Raw genomic sequence first — 26,196 nt, 5'->3', positions numbered from 1 at the left:
AAATACTGTACCTGTCTTTTATATACACCTGGATACAAAAAATACTGCATGTCTTTTATACACACCTGGATACAAAAAATACTGTACCTGTCTTTTATACACACCTGGATACAAAAAATACTGTACCTGTCCTTTATACACACTTTGATACAAAAAATACTGTACCTGTCTTTTATACACACTTAGATACAAAAAATACTGTACCTGTCCTTTATATACACCTGGATACAAAATATACTGTACCTGTCTTTTATACACACTTGGATACAAAAAATACTGTACCTGTCTTTTATATACACCTGGATACAAAAAATACTGTACCTGTCTTTTATACACACCTGGATACAAAAATACTGTACCTTTCTTTTATATACACTAAAATATTAACACACTGTACCTTGTTTTTATACACACTAAAATATCAACACACTGTACCTGTCTTTTATACACACCAAAATATCAACACACTGTAACTGTCTTTTATACACACTAAAATATCAACACACTGTACCTCTCTTTTATACACAATAGATGAAGTAACCTTCAATCTAAGATAACGTTCTGGCTAGATGAAGTAATCTTCAGTCTAAGAAATTGTTTTGGCTAGATGAAGTAACCTTCAATCTAAGATAACATTCTGGCTGGATGAAGTAATCTTCAATCTAGGATAACGTGCTGCCTAGGTGAAGTAATCTGCATTTTGTTTAATTATTATTCAAGGGGTATTATGCAGAACTTGACAAGAGATGACAGGGTGATTTCGTTTACAAATATATCAGGACTCAACTCAACATTGGGAAACCTTGTTGACCAACTACATCGTTGTCAAAAAGCTTTAAATCAGTTTTTGGAGGTAAGAATAGGCTATATATCCTTTATTTTTTCAGTATATATATTAATGTATAAATACAGTTATATTAATTGTACAGTGAAGTGAATGGAAACCATAAGTCACTAACCATTCGCTAGGAAATGATTTGATATTGAGATTTTTTTTTTTAAACTTTTAATACCATGTTTCTCCGAAAATAAGACAGGGCTTATATTAATTTTCACTCCAAAATATGACACTAGGGCTTATTTTCGGGGGATGTCTTATTTTGATATATTAAAAAAATGAAGTTACAAAGTAAAAATTATAAGACCTCTAAATAAATAGAAATTACGAAAAACATTCAGAAACTCAATTTGATCAATACTTAAACAAAGTAATTAACTAACTATTAAACTAATTAATAAATTAATTTTTTTATATTTCTTTCCTCTTCCTGCCACTCTTAACTAGGGCTTATATTAAGGGTAGGGCTTATATTAAAACTATCCCCAAAAATCACACTAGGTCTTATTTTATGGGTAGGTCTTATTATCGGAGAAACACGGTAGTAACTTTCCATAAGGCAAACATGAAAAGTTATTTTAATCACTTGTGTTTCTTCTTTTGCTAAAGTATATAATGATCTAAGAGTGGTTCTCTGTAAGTGTTAAGATTCATTTATCTAATTGTTAGAACAAGAACTCAGATCAGGCTCATGATGGTTGCATCTATGTATTAAATAAGTACAGTGAATGTAAGGTATTTTATGTGATGTTTTACAGTTGAGATTAGGATGTTTTTATGTGATGTTACAACTGAGATTAGGATGTTTTTATGTGATGTTTTACAACTGAGATTAGGATGTTTTTATGTGATGTTTTACAAGTGAGATTAGGATGTTTTTATGTGATGTTTTACAACTGAGATTAGGACATTTTATGTGATGTTTTACAACTGAGATCAGGATGTTTTATGTGATGTTTTACAACTAAGATTAGGATGTTTTTATGTGATGTTTTACAACTGAGATTAGGATGTTTTTATGTGATGTTTTACAACTGAGATTAGGATGTTTTTATGTGATGTTTTACAAGTGAGATTAGGATGTTTTTATGTGATGTTTTACAACTGAGATTAGGATGTTTTTATGTGATGTTTTACAACTGAGATTAGGACATTTTATGTGATGTTTTACAACTGAGATCAGGATGTTTTATGTGATGTTTTACAACTAAGATTAGGATGTTTTTATGTGATGTTTTACAACTGAGATTAGGATGTTTTTATGTGATGTTTTACAACTGAGATTAGGATATTTTTATGTGATGTTTTATAACTGAGATTAGGATGTTTTTATGTGATGTTTTATAACTGAGATTAGGATGTTTTTATGTGATGTTTTACAACTGAGATCAGGATGTTTTTATGTGATGTTTTACAACTGAGATCAGGATGTTTTTATGTGATGTTTTACAACTGAGATCAGGATGTTTTATGTGATGTTTTACAACTGAGATCAGGATGTTTTATGTGATGTTTTACAACTGAGATTAGGATGTTTTTATGTGATGTTTTACAACTGAGATTAGGACATTTTATGTGATGTTTTACAACTGAGATCAGGATGTTTTATGTGATGTTTTACAACTAAGATTAGGATGTTTTTATGTGATGTTGTACAACTGAGATTAGGATATTTTTATGTGATGTTTTATAACTGAGATTAGGATGTTTTTATGTGATGTTTTACAACTGAGATCAGGATGTTTTTATGTGATGTTTTACAACTGAGATCAGGATGTTTTTATGTGATGTTTTACAACTGAGATCAGGATGTTTTTATGTGATGTTTTACAACTGAGATCAGGATGTTTTATGTGATGTTTTACAACTGAGATCAGGATGTTTTTATGTGATGTTTTACAACTGAGATCAGGATGTTTTTATGTGATGTTTTACAACTGAGATCAGGATGTTTTATGTGATGTTTTACAACTGAGATCAGGATGTTTTATGTGATGTTTTACAACTGAGATCAGGATGTTTTATGTGATGTTTTACAACTGAGATCAGGATGTTTTATGTGATGTTTTACAACTGAGATTAGGATGTTTTTATGTGATGTTTTACAACTGAGATCAGGATGTTTTTATGTGATGTTTTACAACTGAGATTAGAACGTTTAATGTGATGTTTTACAACTGAGATTAGTACGTTTAATGTGATGTTTTACAACTGAGATTAGGACGTTTTATGTGATGTTTTACAACTGAGATTAAGACGTTTTTGTGTGATGTTTTACAACTGAGATTAGGACATTTTATGTGATGTTTTATAACTAAGATTAGGACATTTTGCATATGTAACCCTAAATGATGGATATGTGTATATCTTGATTTTTCTTTTGCTTTCACTTGAAACTTTCACTTGTAACCCTAAATGATGGATATATGTATATTTAGATTTATCTTGTGGTTTAACTTGCAATCTACATTTGTAACCATAAATGTTGGATATATGTATTGATTTTTATTCTGGTTTCACCTGAAATATGCATTTATAATTTTAGATGATTCATTTACATATTGATTTATTGTGTAGTTTCATTTGATTCCTACTTATGTAATCTGAAGTTAAAATCAAGAATTTTATTAACTTATTTGTTAATGTGAAATTGGAACGTTCTGTTTAACTACTTTATTGTTGGTCTTTAGTCATCTGTGGAATAAAAAAAAAAGTCATAAACTGAGGTGTTTCTTTGTGTGTTAGATGAAACGTTCTCTGTTTCCACGGTTTTACTTTTTGGGCGATGAAGATCTGCTGGAGATTCTAGGTCAGGCCACAAGACCAAATATTATACAGGCTCACTTGAAGAAACTTTTTGGTGGCATATACCAGGTAGACTTTGATGATGTAGAAACCTGTATTACAGCCATGAGGTCCCTGGAGGGGGAAGTTGTCAGTCTGGAAAATAAAGTCAAAATTTCACCTCAAGTAGAGGCTAGTATGATGTGGCTATTACATATACTTTGAAAATTACATGTTAACTGTAATACCTGAAAACATATACACCATCTTGACGGTGTCATCTAAGTGTACTTATAAATAAAATTGTAAAACGTGCAACATTCAAGTACAGTGTAGCTAATTAATAAAGTTAGAGTTCACTTGGAATGTTTTTATCTCATTTTGTTCAAAGACATTACTTATCTTGATACCTACATAATGAAACTAAATATTCATTTATTTTAATGAATATCTAAAGTTTATTAATTATCTATTTCTATTGAACATGTATCAAAGAGACACATTTCAAAAGTAATGAAATAAACAGTTCTGTTAGATTTGTTTTCAATATGTTTTATTTGTGGTATAAAAGTGAAAAGTAGTTATACATTTTAGAAAAAGATGCATAATAAGAAATTGTATGTATTAGAAATATACTGAAGGTAAAGAGTTAATAATAGCCTTTAAAAGGTTCAGTTATAAGTATCATTAAGGTAAAGAGAAAGAGTTCAAATTCATAAGTGTTAACTGTTGTTGTAAAACATTATTTCAAACTATTAGGAATGTTGGAATTTTAATAATGTTAAACTAATATTTATTAAAAGGTCGTCATTAATGTGTTGTTAATTTGACTTTATGTTCAATAACTATGAATATTTTAAAATTTAAAATCCACTTCTTTTACATAATAGGTATGGTTGGGAGAGTTAGCCAAAGAAATGAAAAACACATTAAAAACCCTTTTGAAGCAGTGCTTACAATTAAGTCGTTCACATGGGCCAGGTGGTCTCAACCCATCATTGTTTCCTTCACAGGTTAAGAATTCTTGAATTAATACTTTAGAACAGGATGTTTTCTATTTTGTATTACTCAGAATATTCACAAAGACTATGAGGTCTTTATCCTTCATTGTTTTCTTCACTGGTCAAGAATGTTTTAAAACCAAGAACTACAGGTTCAAACAGTATTAGTATAGTCTTTCATATGTTGACATGAAAACGTTAGGTAACAAAATCTGTACAGTGTCAAGTAGTATTAGTATAGTTTACATATATTGACATAAAAACATTAGGTAACAAAATCTGTACAGTTTCAAGTAGTATTAGTATAGTTTACATATATTGACATAAAAACATTAGGTAACAAAATCTGTACAGTTTCAAGTAGTATTAGTATAGTTTACATATATTGACATAAAAACATTAGGTAACAAAATCTGTACAGTTTCAAGTAGTATTAGTATAGTTTACATATGTTGACATGAACACGTTAGGTAACAAAATCTGTACAGTTTCAAGTAGTATTAGTATAGTTTACATATGTTGACATGAACACGTTAGGTAACAAAATCTGTACAGTTTCAAGTAGTATTAGTATAGTTTACATATGTTGACATAAAAACATTAGGTAACAAAATCTGTACAGTTTCAAGTAGTATGAGTATAGTTTACATATATTGACATAAAAACATTAGGTAACAAAATCTGTACAGTTTCAACTAGTATTAGTTAGTTTACATATGTTGACATAAAAACATTAGGTAACAAAATCTGTACAGTTTCAAGTAGTATTAGTATAGTTTACATATATTGACATAAAAACATTAGGTAACAAAATCTGTACAGTTTCAAGTAGTATTAGTATAGTTTACATATATTGACATAAAAACATTAGGTAACAAAATCTGTACAGTTTCAAGTAGTATTAGTATAGTTTACATATGTTGACATAAAAACATTAGGTAACAAAGTCTGTACAGTTTCGAGTAGTATGAGTATAGTTTACATATATTGACATAAAAACATTAGGTAACAAAATCTGTACAGGTTCAAGTAGTATTAGTATAGTTTACATATGTTGACATGAATACGTTAGGTAACAAAATCTGTACAGTTTCAAGTAGTATTAGTATAGTTTACATATGTTGACATGAACACGTTAGGTAACAAAATCTGTACAGTTTCAAGTAGTATTAGTATAGTTTACATATGTTGACATGAACACGTTAGGTAACAAAATCTGTACAGTTTCAAGTAGTATTAGTATAGTTTACATATGTTGACATAAAAACATTAGGTAACAAAATCTGTACAGTTTCAAGTAGTATTAGTATAGTTTACATATGTTGACATAAAAACATTAGGTAACAAAATCTGTACAGTTTCAAGTAGTATTAGTATAGTTTACATATATTGACATAAAAACATTAGGTAACAAAATCTGTACAGTTTCAAGTAGTATTAGTATAGTTTACATATGTTGACATAAAAACATTAGGTAACAAAATCTGTACAGTTTCAAGTAGTATTAGTATAGTTTACATATGTTGACATAAAAACATTAGGTAACAAAATCTGTACAGTTTCAAGTAGTATTAGTATAGTTTACATATATTGACATAAAAACATTAGGTAACAAAATCTGTACAGTTTCAAGTAGCATTAGTATAGTTTACATATGTTGACATAAACACGTTAGGTAACAAAATCTGTACAGTTTCAAGTAGCCTTAGTATAGTTTACATATGTTGACATGAAAACATTAGGTAACAAAATCTGTACAGTTTCAAGTAGCATTAGTATAGTTTACATAAGTTGACATGAACACGTTAGGTAACAAAATCTGTAGAGTTTCAACTAGTATTAGTATAATTTACATATATTGACATAAAAACATTAGGTAACAAAATCTGTACAGTTTCAAGTAGTATTAGTATAGTTTACATATGTTGACATAAAAACATTAGGTAACAAAATCTGTACAGTTTCAAGTAGTATTAGTATAGTTTACATATATTGGCATAAAAACATTAGGTAACAAAATCTGTACAGTTTCAAGTAGTATTAGTATAGTTTACATATATTGACATGAACACGTTAGGTAACAAAATCTGTACAGTGTCAAGTAGTATTAGTATAGTTTACATATATTGACTTAAAAACATTAGGTAACAAAATCTGTAGCTAAGAACTACAGTTTCAAATATTATTAGCACAGTTTTTCAAGTTTTGACTTAAAAAAGTGTTTTGTTTTAAAAATTGTTCACTGTAACAATTAATTTAAAAAGCAGTAGAATTGAAAATGTGATATAGGAAAAAGTTTAAAATAAAGTTGTTGTTTAGAATGTCAACAGCAAAATAAATAGAAGATCAGACTTAGAGTAGAGCTGTTATGAATTGAAAATTTTCCTTTCAGATCCTCTGTTTAACAGAACAGGTTCTATTCACGGAACGCTGTGAAGCAGCTATTAAAGGTGGTGTTTTACCTTCTTTCTTGAAGGAAATGAATGCTCAATTAGACTCTTATACAAATGTAGACTTGGGTGGAGAGTCAGAAACAGAAGTGTTAGAACTGAAGTTAAAGGCTTTAATTCTAGACACCATTCATGCTATAGATGTGGTTGAACAGCTGATTGCTAACCATGTGGATAGCCTTAGTAATTGGCATTGGCAGAAACAGTTGAGGTCAGTATAGATTTATTAAGCTGTAACTTAATTTTATGTCTTAAGTTGTCATCAAAGTAGCATTAATAAATTTAAATAAAGGAAATATTAACATTGAAAATACATGTTTTACATGTAGTGGTGTTTTGTTAACATTTGACATTTCCACATCCACACTCACATGTACCAAAGTCACAGAGATCTGCTGTGACGGTTAATATTCTACAATTCCACTTCCACACTCGCATATACACCAATGTCACAGAGACTTACTGTGATTGTTAACATTTTACATTTCCACTTCCACACTCACATGTACCAAAGTCACAGAGATCTGCTGTGACGGTTAACATTCTACAATTCCACTTCCACTTTCACATATACACCAATGTCACAGAGACTTACTGTGATTGTTAACATTTTACATTTCCACTTCCACACTCACATGTACCAAAGTCACAGAGATCTGCTGTGACGGTTAACATTCTACAATTCCACTTCCACACTCACATATACACCAAAGTCACAAAGACTTACTGTGATTGTTAACATTTTACATTTCCACTTCCATGTGTATACTCACATATACACCAAAGTCACAGAGTTCTTCTGTGACTGTGAACCTTTCACGTTTCATCTTCCACCATTATTCTCGCACATATATCAAAGTCACAGAGATTTTGGTCAACATTTGTTTGTAAAAGTTGGCATTTTGTTTGTTTTTAGTTAAGAGGACGTATTCTGGAAGTGATAGTTGCATTTAACATGAACAATTATATCCTGATTTTATCTTAACCTGTGCTAGTGTATTTCGGACTAGAAGTTCTTGAAACCATTACATTCAGCTGTATTAACTGTTTTAATATGAAACTTTTGTATTTGTTTGTAAATAACATGATGAGAAATAAAGAAGTGGCTACTCTTTCATAAAATTAATTATATATCTAAGTAAAATACGTTTTAGATTTTACATGAGAGAAGATGGTGTTGCTGTTGTGAGGATGGTAGATGCAGAGTTTGATTACACTTTTGAATACCAAGGAAATGCTCAAAAATTGGTTCACACACCCTTGACTGACAAGTGCTATCTCACACTAACTCAGGGTAAGAATCAATATAATTTTGTGCCCTACACTGAAATTGTATAAAGGAATCTTGGTTGTTAAGAAACATGTAGTAGTACAAGTGTTATTAAAATTGTTTTGCTTATAGTTTTTATATTAGCATTATGATAAGATAAACTTGTTGCATGTTAGAGCAGAATATATTAATCCTATTTCTCCATTTACTGAATTTATTCCAGTTTTACAAATGTTGTATATTTTGGCGCACCACAGTTTTCAGCAGATCTGATGTTTTAGCTCAATGGTTTTCAAATCCTTCTTGTTTATTGACAACAGATTGAGAAGTGTTGCTTGGTCTAAACTTTGATTCAGTTGATAATCATGTAAACAGACAGTCTTTCCGTAAATTAATTCATAAACTAATATTTTGTTTGTATAGCATTCATTCGTATGAAGATATCAAATGTAAAATGTTTAACATTGTTACTTCACTAACGTGGAGTGAAAATATCAACTGATAGCATGCCTTTTTTATTTATTACATCTACATTTCTCAAGGTTTCTACACAATCCGTAACTGTCCTGGTTCATAAAAACCTTGTACACAATGCCTATCTCCTGGTTTATGTGAAAATGTGTATACAGTCCCTCACTGTCCTGGTTCATAAAAACCTTGTACACAATGCCTATCTCCTGGTTTATGTAAAAATTTGTACACAATCACTAACTGTCCTGGTTCAGATAAAAACTTGTACACAATGTCTAACTCTCCTGGTTCATGTAAAATCTTGAAACTGTCTACAACTGTCTTGGTTCAGATAAAAACTTATAAATAGTTATTCTTTACATAATGAGCCAATACTACCATACTTTTATATGTAAATATAATAATTTTTATCATGTGGTATGGTAATATTACTATTTTTTTCTTACAGATATATAATAATTTATTACATGTTAGGTTAATATTGCTTTCTGTTTTCTTTAGAAGTACAGAATCATTTATTCACTCTGTGGTAGTTTAGTTCTGCCATATTGTTATAAATGTTTAATAATCTATTGTGTGGTAACTTAGTTCTGCCGTATTGTTATAAATGTTTAATAATGTATTATGTGGTAGTTTAGTTCTGCCATATTGTTATAAATGTTTAATAATGTATTATGTGGTAGTTTAGTTCTGCCATATTGTTATAAATGTTTAATAATGTATTATGTGGTAGTTTAGTTCTGCCATATTGTTTTCAATGTTTAATAATGTATTATGTGGTAGTTTAGTTCTGCCGTATTGTTATAAATGTTTAATAATGTATTATGTGGTAGTTTAGTTCTGCCGTATTGTTATAAATGTTTAATAATCTATTGTGTGGTAACTTAGTTCTGCCATATTGTTATAAATGTTTAATAATGTATTATGTGGTAGTTTAGTTCTGCCATATTGTTATAAATGTTTAATAATGTATTATGTGGTAGTTTAGTTCTGCCATATTGTTATAAATGTTTAATAATGTATTATGTGGTAGTTTAGTTCTGCCATATTGTTATAAATGTTTAATAATGTATTATGTGGTAGTTTAGTTCTGCCATATTGTTATAAATGTTTAATAATGTATTATGTGGTAGGTTAATATTGCCAAGTTTGTCATGTAAATACAAAATAATTTTTTATGCATACCATGATTTAATTTTGAGAACCTGTTATTATGGAACAGAAAGCTTGAAATTTGTAGTGTAATCAGTGCTTTTTAGTTTCTAATTGTTTTATTTATATAAAGAAACTTTCACCAGATAGTGAATTTTACTTTTAGGGATGTACATGGGTATGGGTGGAAACCCTTATGGGCCTGCTGGTACAGGAAAGACCGAGTCTGTTAAAGCTTTAGGTGGGCTTGTTGGACGACAGGTTTTGGTTTTTAACTGTGATGAGGTAAGAACTCAAATGGTGTTTAACAATAATTGTTTTATAATACGAAGTAAGAATGATGTTTTGATTGTTTTATAATACGAAGTAAGAATGGTGTTTAACAATTGTTTTAACACGAAAGTAAGAATGATGTTTTGATTGTTTTATAATACGAAGTAAGAATGATGTTTTGATTGTTTTATAATACGAAGTAAGAATGGTGTTTAACAATTGTTTTAACACGAAGTAAGAATGATGTTTTGATTGTTTTATAATAATGAAGTAAGAATGATGTTTTGATTGTTTTAACACGAAGTAAGAATGATGTTTTGATTGTTTTATATCTGAAGTAAGAATGGTGTTTAACAATTGTTTTAACACGAAGTAAGAATGATGTTTTGATTGTTTTAACATGAAGTAAGAATGACGTTTTGATTGTTTTAACACGAAGTAAGAATGATGTTTTGATTGTTTTATAACACGAAGTAAGAATGATGTTTTGATTGTTTTATAACACGAAGTAAGAATGGTGTTTTGATTGTTTTATAACACGAAGTAAGAATGGTGTTTTGATTGTTTTAACACGAAGTAAGAATGATGTTTTGATTGTTTTATAATACGAAGTAAGAATGGTGTTTAACAATTGTTTTAACACAAAGTAAGAATGATGTTTTGATTGTTTTAATATGAAGTAAGAATGATGTTTTGATTGTTTTAACACGAAGTAAGAATGATGTTTTGATTGTTTTAACACGAAGTAAGAATGATGTTTTGATTGTTTTAATACGAAGTAAGAATGATGTTTTGATTGTTTTAACACGAAGTAAGAATGGTGTTTTGATTGTTTTAACACGAAGTAAGAATGATGTTTTGATTGTTTTATAATACGAAGTAAGAATGGTGTTTAACAATTGTTTTAACACGAAGTAAGAATGATGTTTTGATTGTTTTAATACGAAGTAAGAATGATGTTTTGATTGTTTTAACACGAAGTAAGAATGATGTTTTGATTGTTTTAACACGAAGAATGATGTTTTGATTGTTTTATAATACGAAGTAAGAATGGTGTTTAACAATTGTTTTAACACGAAGTAAGAATGATGTTTTGATTGTTTTATAATACGAAGTAAGAATGATGTTTTGATTGTATTAACACAAAGTAAGAATGATGTTTTGATTGTTTTATAATACGAAGTAAGAATGATGTTTTGATTGTTTTAACACGAAGAATGATGTTTTGATTGTTTTATAATACGAAGTAAGAATGGTGTTTAACAATTGTTTTAACACGAAGTAAGAATGATGTTTTGATTGTTTTATAATACGAAGTAAGAATGATGTTTTGATTGTTTTATAATACGAAGTAAGAATGGTGTTTAACAATTGTTTTAACACGAAGTAAGAATGATGTTTTGATTGTTTTATAACACGAAGTAAGAATGACGTTTTGATTGTTTTATAACACGAAGTAAGAATGGTGTTTTGATTGTTTTAACACGAAGTAAGAATGATGTTTTGATTGTTTTATAACACGAAGTAAGAATGGTGTTTAACAATTGTTTTAACACGAAGTAAGAATGATGTTTTGATTGTTTTAATACTGAAGTAAGAATGGTGTTTAACAATTGTTTTAACACAAAACACGAAGAATGATGTTTTGATTGTTTTATAATAAGTAAGAATGATGTTTTGATTGTTTTAACACGAAGTAAGAATGATGTTTTGATTGTTTTAACAAGTAAGAATGATGTTTTGATTGTTTTAATACAAAGTAAGAATGATGTTTTGATTGTTTTAACACGAAGTAAGAATGGTGTTTTGATTGTTTTAACACTAAGTAAGAATGATGTTTTGATTGTTTTATAATACGAAGTAAGAATGGTGTTTAACAATTGTTTTAACACGAAGTAAGAATGATGTTTTGATTGTTTTAATACGAAGTAAGAATGATGTTTTGATTGTTTTAACACGAAGTAAGAATGATGTTTTGATTGTTTTAATATGAAGTAAGAATGATGTTTTGATTGTTTTATAATACGAAGTAAGAATGATGTTTTGATTGTTTTATAATACGAAGTAAGAATGGTGTTTAACAATTGTTTTAACACGAAGTAAGAATGATGTTTTGATTGTTTTAACACGAAGTAAGAATGATGTTTTGATTGTTTTAACACGAAGTAAGAATGATGTTTTGATTGTTTTAACACGAAGTAAGAATGATGTTTTGATTGTTTTATAATACGAAGTAAGAATGATGTTTTGATTGTTTTAATACGAAGTAAGAATGATGTTTTGATTGTTTTATAATACGAAGTAAGAATGATGTTTTGATTGTTTTATAATACGAAGTAAGAATGATGTTTAGCAATTGTTTTAACACGAAGTAAGAATGATGTTTTGATTGTTTTAATACTAAGTAAGAATGATGTTTTGATTGTTTTAACACGAAGTAAGAATGATGTTTTGATTGTTTTAACACGAAGTAAGAATGATGTTTTGATTGTTTTATAATACGAAGTAAGAATGATGTTTTGATTGTTTTATAATACGAAGTAAGAATGATGTTTTGATTGTTTTATGATACGAAGTAAGAATGATGTTTTGATTGTTTTATCATACGAAGTAAGAATGATGTTTTGATTGTTTTATAACACGAAGTAAGAATGATGTTTTGATTGTTTTATAACAAGTAAGAATGATGTTTTGATTGTTTTATAATACACGAAGTAAGAATGATGTTTTGATTGTTTTATAATACAAAGTAAGAATGATGTTTTGATTGTTTTATAACACAAGTAAGAATGATGTTTTGATTGTTTTAACACGAAGTAAGAATGATGTTTTGATTGTTTTAACACGAAGTAAGAATGATGTTTAACAATTGTTTTAACACGAAGTAAGAATGATGTTTTGATTGTTTTAACACGAAGTAAGAATGATGTTTTGATTGTTTTAACACGAAGTAAGAATGATGTTTTGATTGTTTTAACACGAAGTAAGAATGATGTTTTGATTGTTTTAACACACAAGTAAGAATGATGTTTTGATTGTTTTAACACGTAGTAAGAATGATGTTTTGATTGTTTTATAACACGATAAGTAAGAATGATGTTTTGATTGTTTTAACACGAAGTAAGAATGATGTTTTGATTGTTTTATAACACGAAGTAAGAATGATGTTTTGATTGTTTTAACACGAAGTAAGAATGATGTTTTGATTGTTTTAACACGAAGTAAGAATGATGTTTTGATTGTTTTAACACGAAGTAAGAATGATGTTTTGATTGTTTTAACACGAAGTAAGAATGATGTTTTGATTGTTTTAACACGAAGTAAGAATGATGTTTTGATTGTTTTAACACGAAGTAAGAATGATGTTTTGATTGTTTTAACACGAAGTAAGAATGATGTTTTGATTGTTTTAACACGAAGTAAGAATGATGTTTTGATTGTTTTAACACGAAGTAAGAATGATGTTTTGATTGTTTTAACACGAAGTAAGAATGATGTTTTGATTGTTTTATAACACGAAGTAAGAATGATGTTTTGATTGTTTTAATACGAAGTAAGAATGATGTTTTGATTGTTTTATAACACGAAGTAAGAATGATGTTTTGATTGTTTTAACACGAAGTAAGAATGATGTTTAACAATTGTTTTAACACGAAGTAAGAATGATGTTTTGATTGTTTTAACACGAAGTAAGAATGATGTTTTGATTGTTTTAACACGTAAGAATGATGTTTTGATTGTTTTAACACGAAGTAAGAATGATGTTTTGATTGTTTTAACACGAAGTAAGAATGATGTTTTGATACTTCTTTTTCTAGCCACTCTTTTTTCGGCAATTTCTTAAAATTGGTTTGTTAAGTGAGAACTAGCTAGTAATGTGTTTTTAGTAAATATTTTATCTTCTAATCTGTTTTCTTCAAGATATCCGTTTTTTTAATGTGTGCAGGGTATTGATGTGAAGTCTATGAATCGAATTTTTGTGGGACTGGTGAAATGTGGAGCTTGGGGCTGTTTTGATGAATTTAATCGACTGGAGGAAGCCGTGCTTTCAGCTCTTTCGGTACAAATACAAACCATCCAATCTGCCTTGAAGAAGAAGGTTCCAGAGATTGAACTGTTGGGAAGGAACGTAAGTTTTAATGGAGTAAATTCTAATATTAATCTAATACTAGTTTTCTTATGTAACTATTATTGACTGTTATGGATTTGATCTTTTGTGTCAACATACAAGATCCTTGAAATTTCAGACCAAAGTGTTTGAAAAACAATCAAATAGAGCAAAGAATTAAATGTGACATCAAATGATCTACTCATATTTATACAGTATATTTTATCCATTAGATCCTTTTAGGATTAGACAGTAGTAGATATTCAATTACATTGACTATTATAACAGTGAATAACTAGGCAGAGAAACTATAGTAATTAATTTTTAAGAGATAACAGTACAGAATAGATAGTTAAAAACAGTGTATGTCATCTTAACATATTAGAACATAAACACTTAAAGAATATGAATGAAAGGATACCAGTCATGAAATGTTTTATTGTTTGTGATAATGACTTCTCATGATATACATCAGGTAATTCTAAGAATGTATACATGAAATCAAAAAACAATGCCTTAAATGTCAACAGTGCTGTGTCTGTCAAATCAAGTAATGACAAAACCTTATGCCCAATAGCAGCATATCAAACATGGATGGTACCATCATTTCTTACTTTCAGTATTTTGTAATTTTGAATAAATTGCTAAGTTAAGCTTAAAATAATATTAATTGATGGAAAACTTTAAGCCTACAAGAGAACTTGTATCAGTGGGTTTAAATTTATTGTTGAGAGATGATCAAAGTGTAAGTCACAGCTAAAATTTGTTATTAATGAAGATATTCAAAATCAGCATTTTTTTTTATATATTTAAGAAGTATTTACCTGGATGTAGCTAATACATCATAAATGCTTTGAGTCATTAAAAATAGGTTTCATTTGGGACAAGGTTTTTACACCAATTGATTAACAGTTAGTTTGTTAGATGATTGAGGTTATATATATATATATATAAATCTCTGTTTAATTGCCTGCTAGTTTGTTTTTCTTCCACAGTTAATGCACAAGTCACACTTCCCTTGTATGAAGGTGTGCAAATTAACAATGTTTTTGTTGATATATCATCTATCTTCAACTAGCCAAACACATAATTTTATCATTAATATATACATTATTCAAATGAATTTTATACCTTAACATTTGTTTTTGGATATATTATGTATCTTTCACTAGCAAAACAGATAATTTTATCATTCTTATATACATTATTAATGTTAATTTTATACATTAATATTTCTCTTGATATGTGATGTATCTTTTATGAGTCAGATAATTTTATCATTAATATATATCTTGTTCATATTAATTTTACACCTTAAATTTTTTATTGATATATCAGTTTATCTTCCACTAGCTAAACAAATAATTTTATCATAAATGTATATATATTTTCATATTAATTTATCACCTTAAATTTTTTTGTTCATATGTCATCTGTCTTCCTTTAAGAAACCCCTTGATGTGGATTCCTGTACGCGGTGAGGTGACCTTTCAGAGAAGGTTCTGTTCTTACAATTTATCTCCTCTGGGATCTAAACATCCACCTGCGTGGTAATTCGTGAAGGGGAGGAGAGAATCCTGGTGGTTAAGGGGTCCAACTTCAACACACCACTTTGGCCTTGAATTCCTGAAAATGGGCGGTCTTGAGGTGGCCCTCCCAGGATCAGTCAACTAGTCCATTTGGGCCAGGGTCAACTGAGCACTAGCATAGGACGTTTACAACGGGCATTGTGGACATTGTGTCTGACACTAGTGTTCAGGTATAGTGCTCACATAACCCTGGCATCGCTGCAGTACCCTTAAGGCACTGTAGTGTGTCCCCTTGTAGGGTTCCATGGTGGGTGAGGTCAGTGGGCACCAAAAAATTTTCTATCTATTGTGGATACTCCTAAGACAAAACAAACACACAACTTGAAACCATTGAGAAAAACCTGAATACTGGAAAACGACCACACGTTGATGAATCTGTACGGCCTGACTGACCACCTGAATCTGCCTCATGGTTCCTAATTTTGCATTCCTTAAGTGACAAACCTCTAGGGCAGATGTCCCCATTTTTTATTCAGAAGGGCTTGCTGGCTTTTCTAAATCGGTAAAAAGCTACGTTCAGGAGACATCATAGTGGAAACATCTTCATCACAGCATTCCAAACTCCTCCTGACATCAAAAGCCTTGGGGGACATACCCATTGAAGTTACTCCTCATTCCAGTTTGAATACTTCCAGAGGAGTCATAGTTGAAAGAAATTTAAGGACTGTCCCTGAATCGGAGATCCTCGCAGGTCTCACCAGCCAAGGTGTCACAGTAGCATGCGAATCTTCACTGAAAGATGGAATTCTGGAACCAACAAATGTTCTAATACTAACATTTACTGCACCACGTCCACCCATCACAATAAAAGCAGGATATCTGAATTGTAAAGTGTGACCTTATATTCCAAATCCTGTATAATGTTTCCATTGCCAATGATTTGGTCATTCAAAATAATCTTGCCGTGGTTCCTTAACCTGTGCTTATTGTGGTGGTAAAGACCATAATGCCACCGAATGCTAACTCAAACCACATTGTATAAACTGTAATGGTACGCATCCTTCTTATTTTATCTCTTGCTCTAAATGGGTAAAAGAAAAAGAAGTACAATGTCTCAAGACAGTTAACAATCTCACTTACACAGAGGCTCGAAAGTTATTATTACCTATTCTGTCCAGAAATTATGCTGCTGTAACCCATTCTACTACTACAGTAGGAGTCCAAACAGACCTTATCCTATCCCCTACACAATCTTCACCAGCATATCTTAATGAAACACTTCCCAAAATCCACACAGTTCATGAATCAGTGTCTCCTTCCATCTCTGTCCTGACCACACCTTCCAGTCATTGCCGAACTTCACCTTCTTCAAGATGTTTCCATGGGGCTTCCCTCTCTTGATACCCCATAAATTAAACCACTCATCTGCACCCTCAATCATTAGTACATGTACCGATAAATTCAGACCCGACCATTTGAGCTAGAGCAGGATCCATAGAGGGCGATAGACCCACATCCAATAAAGAAAAAAAATACGGTCGTAAGTAGAAGGACTCTTCCAATGGAACTGTCGAGGTTTCCAATAAAATGTCACTGACATCAAAGATCTGATTGACTTTTATCATCCCATGTGTCTTTCTTTGCAGGAAACATTTCTACAGCCTACAAATACAGTTACTATCCGACACTATTCATTATACCAGAACGACAGGCTGTGTGTAGGACGGGGATATGGGGGAGTTGCATTGCTGGTTGATCAGCATGTTCCCACCTGGTCCCTGTCATTGACTACACCCTTGGAGGCTGTAGTCATCCATGTCTCCTTGGGTTGTACCATCACTATTTGCTCTCTATACTTTACAACTGAAATGCATTATAATCAATCAGACCTCGATACCCTGATTGAGCAACTGCCAACCCCCTTTTTAATCTTGGGAGATTTCAATGGGCATAATCCCCTCTGGGGTGGCTCCAGTATTGATATGAGAGGGTGCACCATAGAGCATATGCTTCTGAACCACAACCTGGCTCTTACACATATTTTCATGCACCTAGTCAGTCATTTACAGCTATAGATCTTTCTGTCTCTTCCCCTTCACTACTCACTCACTTTTCCTGGGAGGTTGACATCAATCCATGAGGTAGTGATCATCTTCCCATCATCTTATGAGAGATTACTCGTGATCAGTACTACCTGACCCATGTACCTCGGTGGAAGTTGGTCCAGGCCAACTGGCTTTCTTTCACTACTCTCTCGGAACTTGAACCTGCCATCTTATGTGAATCATCCATAGATGATTGTATAGCAGCAGTAACCAACAGTATTAAACAAGCTGCTACTCGATGCATCCCTAAAACCTTGACATTTTCCCCACGGCATCCCCACTCTTGGTGGAATTCTGCCTGTTCTATAAGGCGAAAAACTCGGAAGCGTGCTTGGGATAAATTTCGAAGATACCCCATGCTCTCAAGCTGCATTGCATTTCAGCAAGCACGCACACACACAGCAAGTTAGACGTGAAAGCAAGAAGGAATCTTGGATTAAATACACCTCCAGCATTTCTTCAACCACCAGCACAAAAGTTATATGGGATAAGGTGCAGAAGGTGAGTGGAAGATATACTTCTGCCCCTCTCTATCTTAATATCTGATGGTCACTAAGTTGCAGATGTACAGAGCATTGCCAATACTCTTGGGGACTTCTTTTGTCATGCATCTAGCTTTTCGAACTCATCCCCTACCTTTTTAGCCATCAAAACATAGGTGGAGCATCTGCCTCTTTCATTTTCAACTGTCCATTCCTATGACTACAATCACCCTCTTATACTGATGGAACTCAAACTTGCAATACATCGGTCGGACCTGATAATATACATTATGAGATGTTATGCTACCTATCCCAGAACTCTCTTACTATTCTTCTAGCTGCCTTTAATCGGATATGGCAGGAAAATGTCTATCCTGATGCGTGGTGACAAGCTATCATACTCTCTATTCTGAAACCTGAGAAGGATCCAACAATTTCTTCGAATTACCATCCAATTGCTTTGACAAGTTGTCTCAGTAAGATCTTAGAGAGGATAATCAATGCCTGCCTCATTTGGTTTCTTGAATCAAACAACCTCCTCTCATCTACTCAGTGTGGGTTCTGAAGACAACGCTCTACAATAGACCATTTAATTCGCCTTGAAACATCAATCAGAGAAGCCTTTTTAAGACGACAACGTCTTGTTTTGTTTTATTTATTTATTTAGAAAAAGCTTATGACACAATATGGAGATATGGCATCTTACGAGACCTTAACTCGTATGGATTGTGTGGCAACTTTCCCCTTTTCATCCAGCAATTCTCAATGAAGTGCCAATTCCAAGTCTGCGTGGACTCAACATTTTCTCATTTTTTTTCCCACAGGAACTTGGAGTCCCTCAGGGGTGTATTCTGAGTGTTACACTTTTCATTATAAAGATCAATGTCATCAGTGAACAGCTACCCCCTACAATTGCAAACGGTCTTTTTGTTGATGACTTTCACATCTCATGCCAGTCATCAAATTTTATATTGCACATCAAGCAACTTTGTATCAAATGTTTAAAAGCATTAAACATTCTCCGTGTCCTCTCTTCTATTTCTTGGGGAGCAGATCGATACTCCATGCTCAAAATTTATCGTGCTCTTGTCCGATCCAAGCTTGACTATGAGTCTGTGGTTTATGATTCTTCCAGAACCTCAGCACTGAAAATGTTGGATCCTGTCCATCATTAGGGGCTTCAGCTTTGCATTGGAGCTTTTCATACTTCTTCATTGCAAAGTCTGTATGTGGAATCTCATGAACCCCCTCTATATATTCGCCATTTGCAACTGTTTCTAATGTATGCTTCCAAACTTCAATCCTTACTACAGCATTCTACCTGGTTTTGTGTTTTCCAACCACAATGGACCACACTTTTTAATAACAGAAAATCTACCATTGTTCCTTTTAGTCTCCATATCCAGGCACAATTAGAAGAATTGGATTTATCCTTGAATAACATTGCAGTTTCTTCAAATCAGCCTATTCCATCATGGCAAATTACTGTCCCCAATTGTAACCTATCTTTGAGTCATCTGAGGAAAACAGATACACCAATTTGAAATATTGCTCTTTCTTTGCCGAACATCTTTCATATGATTTATCCATTCCTATATATACAGATGGTTTCAAATTGGGTGACTGAGTGGGCTCTACCATGGTTTGTGACAGTTTTATTGTGGCACACAGACTCCCCCTACAGTTTCTGTTTTCACGATCAAATTGTGTGCCATCTCTCTTGCCCTAACTCATATTGAACCAATGCAGTATACAAACTGTACAATATATACGGATTCACTCAACTGTCTATTGGCCCTGGAATCATTCCATGATAGTCACCACCCTCCTCTCATTAATATCGAAAACAAACTGGCCCAACTTTCTCTCTTATCTGTCTCATGTTGGTATTTGTGGGAATGAGCTGCCCGACAGAACAGTATCCATTCCATATATGGACTATGGTCCAGTTATCAAATCCAGACTGTACACCAGATAGCAGGCAACCTGGAATGAGCAACACAATAACAAGCTTTTTCAAATCAAGCCTTCTCTAGGTCTTTGGCCCTATTGCTTCTGTAAGGATCAAAGAGAGGAGGTTGTTTTGGCAAGGCTATGCATTGGTCACAGTTTTTCAACCCACCACTTTTTTTTATCTGGTACTGCTGCACCAGTGTGTGGTCTATGTGGCACTCAGATCACAATCATCCACAATTTATTATCATGCCGTCATTACAACCTAGAACGACGACACCATTTTAAAGATATGTTTAAGGCAGGTTTGCCCTTGACTTTGGCCCATGTTATAGGTGATATTGCCCATCTCACTCAAGTTTTTACATTTTTAAGAGCCATTGGTCTTTTACACTTAATTTAAGGTTTTTTATCAGAATATATAGTGTTTTAGCATGACTTCTTTTACACATTTTAATGTTTTAACATGATTTCTTTTACACATTTCAATTGTTACTTTGACTTGAACCCAGGACTGAAAGGGCCAACTTCAGGTGACTGACTGCAAATTCGATCTCGATGCTTCAGTCTTCCTGGCATGTCTTAATTTTATACATTTTTTTAGTTTTCTTCTGAACTGAACCCAGAAGTGGAAAGGCTAACTTCAGGTGACTGTCAGTAAGGGTATACTTCTTGTTTCAGTCTTCCTGGTAGTTCCTAATTTTACATATTTTATTTTTTACCTTAATTGCCCTATACCTATACTGTACCACATCTTGTCTGGCACAGATAGCCTTGTAGCTTTGTGCCAATAAACACTGAATACCTACCTATCTTTAAGAAAGCAGGTAATTTTATTATTAATATATACATTATTGATTTGAATTTTACATACTAACCTTTTTCTTTGTTGATATATGATGTACCTTCCGCTAGCAAAACAGATATTCAATCATTAAAATCTATAGTATTCATGTTAATTTTACACAATAACCTTTTTTTGATATGTGATGTATTTTTTACTATCCAGACACATAATTTTATCATTAATATATACATTATTCATATTAATTTTACACGTTAACAATTTTTTTATTGATATATGATGTATCTTCTACTAGCGAAACAGATAATTTTAAGATTAATATATACAGTAATAATGTTTATATTACACCTTAACTTTTTTGTTAATGTATGATGTATCTTCTACAAGTGAAACAGATGATTTTATCATTAATATATACCTTATTCAAATTGATTTTCCACTGTAACATTTTTTTATTAGTATATAATGTATATTGCACCAGCCAAATAGGTAATTTAATCCTTAATATATACATTTTTCTTATTAATTCTACATCTTAACATTTTTTTGTTTGTATATTATGTATCTTCCACATGAGAAAGATGGAATTTTTATCATTAATATATACATTATGGAAATTAATTTTTCACCTTAACATTTTTTGGTAAGTTTGAGTTAACATTGTAATGCAAAATACAGTATCATAGACGTATTTGCTTACTATTAACTATAAATGTACTAACACATAATATATTTAACCTTACTCACAAGATAGATATATATAGAATTAAATGTTGTATGTGAGAAAACAAATATTAGAGTTAGCCTTATAAACAGAATTATGATGTTTACTATGAAACAGACTATGAGAAGAAATGAGGTATTGCACTGAAATAGTTATTGTGTAAAAGAAAAGAAAATGAAGTCAGCAAATGTGATTTTCTTTTTTTCTCTTGGTGATTTGACACATGGCAGTGGATTTTTCTTTTGATAGCTTATAAAGTATAATACTGTATTTTGTTTGTAATGTATTTCATACATCAATGTGACTTGATAAAAATATGTTAAATTTGTACTCAAGCAAATTAAACATAATATTACACACCTTTATGTTTGAAATTTTAATATTTGAGAAGGGTTGATGGGATTATAGTTGGGCTTATCATGTTTGTTAGAACAGTTTCACATACATGATAATTTAAATATTCTCCATAAGGGCTTATTTAATTTCTTGCCAGATAAAATACTGTTCAAAAGAAATTCTGGTTTAAAACAGGTTCATAGTTTATTTTCAAATATTGAACTTAAAGTTATTTGTTTCATAAATTCACAAAGTATTTTTTAACTATTGAAATATGGAATAGGAAACTGAGAGAGTAAGCTTTGTTTTCAAAAATCCACACAACAATGCAACTTCATGATATTCTGTAGACAAGAAACATTTATTGAACAGCTATCAACTGAGTGGTGGATACATCTATAAATGAAGTGTGACACACTCAAATATATATTATCCAAATGTGTATACAATGTCTGCAGTAAATGATACTTTAATTAAAGCTGTAATAAATACTAAAAGTCTGTCTTAATATGCTTGTGTTTAATTATGAAATATAATGCTATCAATATAAGTCAGATACGGGAAACTTCAAGTTCTGACCTAGGTCTTCTAAATGCACAGTTTTAGGTAATCAGTTTTTACGATAATAAGATGAAGTTTTTATTGACTCTTCAGGTGGATATTGATCCAAATTCAGGAATATTTATCACGTTGAATCCTGCTGGCAAGGGATATGGTGGACGACAAAAGCTGCCAGATAATCTCAAGCAACTGTTTCGTCCTGTAGCGATGTCTAGGCCAGACAATGAACTAATTGCTGAAGTTCTGCTTTTCTCTGAAGGTTTCAAGTCTTCTAAAAGTCTTGGACCAAAACTTGTAGCCATCTTCACTTTGGCAAAGTATCTTATTTTGTTATGTGTTTATAAAATTAACTTTCAATCAAGATAAACTCATTCTAAATCTAGTAACTTATCTACAATAATTCTTATTCTTAGTAAGACATTTGGTGATGTAGTAAGTTTACAATGGATATTGATTTGTGTTTATTTTAGTTAGAATGCCAAATTTTATTATTGAGTTGTTTACTCTTTTTTTGTACTTTATGTTTTATTAATTTACCTTTTGTTAGCACATTCTATAGGTTTTTGTTTCCATTTTCCTATGTTTCTTTAGGTCTCCTTCACTTCTGATGTGTTTGTTTCTTTATATCTCCTTCACTTCTGATGTGTTTGTGTTTTTTATATTTCCTTCTATTCTGATGTGTTTGTGTTTCTTTATATTTCCTTCTCTTCTGATGTGTTTGTGTTTCCCTTATTTCACTTTGTAATGTGTAAAACCCCTTCCAGTTTCTGCAGATCTCCCTCAGTAATGATGTGTTTGTGTTTCCCTTATTTCACTTTGTAATGTGTAAAACCCCTTCCAGTTTCTGCAGATCTCCCTCAGTTATGACATGTTTGTGTTTCCCTTATTTCACTTTGTAATGTGTAAAACCCCTTCCAGTTTCTGCAGATCTCCCTCAGTTATGACATGTTTGTGTTTCCCTTATTTCACTTTGTAATGTGTAAAACCCCTTCCAGTTTCTGCAGATCTCCCTCAGTAATGATGTGTTTGTGTTTCCCTTATTTCACTTTGTAGTGTGTAAAACCCCTTCCAGTTTCTGCAGATCTCCCTCAGTTATGATGTGTTTGTGTTTCCCTTATTTCACTTTGTAATGTGTAAAACTCCTTCCAGTTTCTGCAGATCTCCCTCAGTAATGATGTGTTTGTGTTTCCCTTATTTCACTTTGTAATGTGTAAAACCCCTTCCAGTTTCTGCAGATCTCCCTCAGTTATGATGTGTTTGTGTTTCCCTTATTTCACTTTGTAGTGTGTAAAACCCCTTCCAGTTTCTGCAGATCTCCCTCAGTAATGATGTGTTTGTGTTGCCCTTATTTCACTTTGTAATGTGTAAAACCCCTTCCAGTTTCTGCAGATCTCCCTCAGTTATGATGTGTTTGTGTTTCCCTTATTTCACTTTGTAATGTGTAAAACCCCTTCCAGTTTCTGCAGATCTCCCTCAGTAATGATGTGTTTGTGTTTCCCTTATTTCACTTTGTAGTGTGTAAAACCCCTTCCAGTTTCTGCAGATCTCCCTCAGTAATGATGTGTTTGTGTTTCCCTTATTTCACTTTGTAGTGTGTAAAACCCCTTCCAGTTTCTGCAGATCTCCCTCAGTAATGATGTGTTTGTGTTTCCCTTATTTCACTTTGTAATGTGTAAACCCCTTCCAGTTTCTGCAGATCTCCCTCAGTAATGATGTGTTTGTGTTGCCCTTATTTCACTTTGTAATGTGTAAACCCCTTCCAGTTTCTGCAGATCTCCCTCAGTTATGATGTGTTTGTGTTTCCCTTATTTCACTTTGTAATGTGTAAAACCCCTTCCAGTTTCTGCAGATCTCCCTCAGTTATGATGTGTTTGTGTTTCCCTTATTTCACTTTGTAATGTGTAAAACCCCTTCCAGTTTCTGCAGATCTCCCTCAGTTATGATGTGTTTGTGTTTCCCTTATTTCACTTTGTAATGTGTAAAACCCCTTCCAGTTTCTGCAGATCTCCCTCAGTAATGATGTGTTTGTGTTTCCCTTATTTCACTTTGTAGTGTGTAAAACCCCTTCCAGTTTCTGCAGATCTCCCTCAGTTATGATGTGTTTGTGTTTCCCATATTTCACTTTGTAATGTGTAAAACCCCTTCCAGTTTCTGCAGATCTCCCTCAGTTATGATGTGTTTGTTGTTGTGTAGACAATCTTATAATTTAGTTTTTGGATTTTGTTTTTTCTGTAAAACTTTCTCATTGCTGTTGTGTTTGTTTCTCTTATAAAACATAAGAAACATTCGTAGGTTACCCTTCTCATTCAACGTAGAATAATTCTATAAGTACAAAGCAGTTCACTAAGATTGGAATATACATGATTCTCGATTACAGGACAACAATAACCATATTGTATTTTTATGTTGTTCTTTTCTATTACTTGTTTCCATTACTTCTACACCATTAAAAATTTATTGTTATGAGAACAAGTGAAAATAAGCCAAATGTTCATTCCTAACTGCTTGTGATAAATTTATCTTTGAGTGGCCTTCCTCACTATATACTGTATTTAAAACATTGTATGTAAGAACTGAAAAATTGATGTATTAAATTCTCCTTACTTAGTACCGGATTGATTTCTACTTACACCAAAAATTTATTAAATTTAATTTCAAAAACATAAATATTTTGCATTTCTATCTTGCCAGAAGGAACTTTAGTACAATACACAAATTTCATTTGGAGAGTTTACAGCATGAACTTTGAATAATTAAACAGATTCTTCACGAGAAATGAATTGTACTTATTTTACAATATTCTGAAAATTTCATCATCAGTACAAAAATAGTTCTTAGTTTCATACCTTATTCACCATAGAATATTTCAGGTAATGTAGAATAATTCATTACATATACCTTCAGCACAACTGAAATATGCATAGTTATTTATTACAACATAAAAAAATGACACTGTTTGAGCTACCTATTATAGGCTTTTATGATGCACCACATATCTTTTGTAGTTTTTATATTGCGTTAACTATTTTTATAGTTTTTATTTATGTTTTATTAGTTTTGTATTGTGTGTGATATCTTTACAATTTTACAAGTTTTAGTAACATATTTTACTGTTGTGTATACTGTGTGGTAACTAATTTACTGTTGTACATGCTGTGTGGTAACATATTTTATTGTTGTACATGCTGTGTGGTAACATATTTTATTGATTATACATGCTGTGTGGTAAGATATTTCACTGTTTTTCATGTTGTATGGTAACATACTTGATTGTATTACATGCTGTGTGGTAAGATACTTCACTCTTTTTCATGTTGTATGGTAACATACTTGATTGTGTTACATGCTGTATGG

The 26,196-nt window shown here is 31.5% G+C and overlaps 1 protein-coding gene across 1 annotated transcript in view; it reads left to right on the top strand.

Moving 5' to 3' along the window:
• The window catches only part of LOC143228462 (cytoplasmic dynein 2 heavy chain 1-like), a 197,919-nt gene that overhangs the window by 75,393 nt on the left and 96,330 nt on the right, over window positions 1-26,196 (top strand). Inside the window, 8 exon segments of the mRNA XM_076459717.1 lie at window positions 721-853; window positions 3,584-3,814; window positions 4,513-4,635; window positions 7,016-7,284; window positions 8,228-8,367; window positions 10,133-10,251; window positions 14,186-14,368; window positions 22,936-23,159. Of these exon segments, the coding sequence (XP_076315832.1) occupies window positions 721-853; window positions 3,584-3,814; window positions 4,513-4,635; window positions 7,016-7,284; window positions 8,228-8,367; window positions 10,133-10,251; window positions 14,186-14,368; window positions 22,936-23,159 (1,422 nt within the window).

This window comes from Tachypleus tridentatus, chromosome 10 (assembly GCF_004210375.1).
Source record: "Tachypleus tridentatus isolate NWPU-2018 chromosome 10, ASM421037v1, whole genome shotgun sequence".
Classification (NCBI taxonomy): Eukaryota; Metazoa; Arthropoda; class Merostomata; order Xiphosura; family Limulidae; genus Tachypleus; species Tachypleus tridentatus.
This window is presented reverse-complemented; position numbering and strand designations above follow the sequence as displayed.